Source organism: Sardina pilchardus, chromosome 24 (assembly GCF_963854185.1).
Source record: "Sardina pilchardus chromosome 24, fSarPil1.1, whole genome shotgun sequence".
In the NCBI taxonomy this organism is placed as follows: domain Eukaryota; kingdom Metazoa; phylum Chordata; class Actinopteri; order Clupeiformes; family Clupeidae; genus Sardina; species Sardina pilchardus.
Genome location: NC_085017.1, coordinates 29,437,790 through 29,440,289, shown reverse-complemented (window position 1 = coordinate 29,440,289; position 2,500 = coordinate 29,437,790). Strand labels below are relative to the sequence as shown.

General features: G+C 49.2%; 2 protein-coding genes across 3 annotated transcripts in view; one reads left to right on the top strand and one right to left on the bottom strand.

Moving 5' to 3' along the window:
• The window catches only part of ripor2 (RHO family interacting cell polarization regulator 2), a gene marked incomplete in the record, with an annotated part of 183,605 nt that overhangs the window by 133,756 nt on the left and 47,349 nt on the right, over window positions 1-2,500 (bottom strand).
• stmn2b (stathmin 2b) overlaps window positions 223-2,500 on the top strand; it is an 11,906-nt gene continuing 9,628 nt past the window's right edge. For both annotated transcript variants that reach the window (XM_062530050.1, XM_062530049.1), the window contains exon 1: window positions 223-463. In XM_062530050.1, coding sequence (XP_062386034.1) covers window positions 445-463 — 19 coding nt within the window. In that variant the 5' untranslated portion in view covers window positions 223-444. The remainder of the gene's footprint in view (window positions 464-2,500) is intronic.

Below are 2,500 nucleotides of genomic sequence, written 5' to 3'. Positions count from 1 at the left end.
TTGACTGCATCCTTCCGGTAAGCTGTAGTGATGCTATGTGCCGTTGGCCGGTATAAATACGGGCACGAGGAGCGGAGCCTGCCGCTCTTCACACGGACGGGACCACTAGCCGAACAAAGGGGGTAGTCGCGTGTGATCACCTCGCGTTAATCGGAGACTTGAGCTGTCCTGCGATACGGGACTCACTGGGCACGCGCCACCGTCTCTTGCTTGGAGATGCGCGTCAGGGGAGCACGAGAGCCAATCTGCTTGAGCACGTAGACGATCGTAACTCAGAAAGCCCCCCGTCTCTCTCGCGAGCTGCCGTCTCCCCTCACAGCACAGCGCGCGCTTCTGCTGACTCAGTGCCTTAACGCACCCGGTTATACTCGCCGCCGAACGGAACTGCGACGCGCGCGCTCAGACACCACAGAACCGTCCGCCACCGCACCAACACCATCAGACATGGCAAAGACTGCGATCGGTAAGACATCTTTTTATCACTTGTGGGGTCGGTTAGACATCTTTGATCTCTTGCGGTACCATAGCGTCTGTTTCTGAGGCTGGATTGCAGCATCGCCCCCTCACAGCAGTCTAGGGATGCTGAGAGAGCGGAGAGAGGGCGACACCCTTCACACAAAAGCTCACACACACACACACACACACACACACACACACACACACACACACACACACACACACACACACACACACACACACACACACACACACACACACACACACACACACACACACAGACACATACACACACAGGAACCCGGCGCAGTTTTGGGAGCGGTCAAAACACACCGCTTGTGAAAATCCAGGATCATTATGTTAATAAAACAGACTAATCCTGTGTAGTCCGTATGATCAGGATCCAGATGTATTGCCATTTGAACACAATAAGAATGAGAGCTCATATGTCGGTTGGCCCACGGCAGCACAGTTACTGGTGCGAAATTATAAAATAAACGACTTTCTGTTGTTTCCGCCCAAATATCGTACATGATACATTTTGATTTTAATGTAAACAAAAATAGTGGTTTGCCGGTATAAACACAATCACGAGGAAAGAAAGGGGGTGAGATGCCGTTCGGTGATGATGCTGCCGCACCTGCCGTTGAAGCCCGCGACACATAGGCGCGCAGCATAATGCGGACGGACCCCACCCAAGATCCCGGTCTCCGCACAATCTCAGCGCGAGCTGCTGAACACCGCCGCACACGCACTCCATCAGAACAATACTGGGTGTCGGTGACACACTCAACGGCACGCAGCTCGAGCGCTAGAACGGGGTTGAAATGCATTTTACTTGTTGTGTTTCATTTGTGGATATTTTAGAGGTTGCCGTTACAGAGCTGTCAAAAGAAAAAATACGACATCCCATGAAAAAGAGAACTGGGCTTTGCATAACGCTCTCATATAAACTGATGTAGAGTAATACGTATCTTGAATTCATTTATCGATGGCAACGTCTTGGAAGGTTATTTGATTGAAGTAAAACGTTTATTTTAATGTTTTATATTCTCTAAGATTGAGAATTTTCATTTTCGATTGAATTTTCACCATCGCCGGATTAAAAAAAAGAAAAAAAAGCATTGTCTCAATCTAGATTTCTGTAATGTCAATAGCAGTTAGTGGCTATAGCCTCCCAATAATTTTATTAATTCCGACTATTCAGAATAGCGCCAACGTGACGCAAGGAGGAATCTTCCTTTAGACTTAAAAATATTTGACTAAAAAGATATTTTGTTATAAAGATATTATACTAAAAATATATTTTATTATAAAGATATTGTATTATGAACCCCAAACGCCTCTGAACAGAAGATAGTCATGTGTGCATGTGTGATGTCTCTCTGCAGAGTCTTGTCTTTTGGGAAGTTACCAATGGTCTCTTGCCCTGGTCATTATGAACAGCAACATGTCCGCCTGAAAGACTTCCAGATCAGGGCCAAGCCAGGGCCAAACCAGAGCCAAGCCAGGGCCAAGCCAGGGCCAAGCCAGGGCCAAACCAGAGCCAAGCCAGGGCCAAAGCAGGGCCAAGCCAGGGCCAAACCAGAGCCAAGCCAGGGCCAAAGCAGGGCCAAGCCAGGGCCAGGGCCTCCCCTCATCCTCCCGTTTGGGCTGGACGGGTCAGAAGCGGGCGGGCCAGACAACAGGCGCATTAGCGTCATGACAACATCAACACTTTCACCGCCCCGTGGCCTACTAGACAGGGCTGAGGAGTGGACAGGTGGAGTGAGTGACACTGACACACACACACACACACACACACACACACACACACACACACACACACACACACACACACACACACACACAACCACACACACCAACACACACACACACACACACACACACACACACACACACACACACACACACACACACACACACACACACACACACACACACACACACACACACACACAAGCAAATGCACACTTGTCTCATGCATGTGCATAGTACAATAACTGTCTTTGTGCTCTCAACAGACCAGCGAGATGGAACTCTG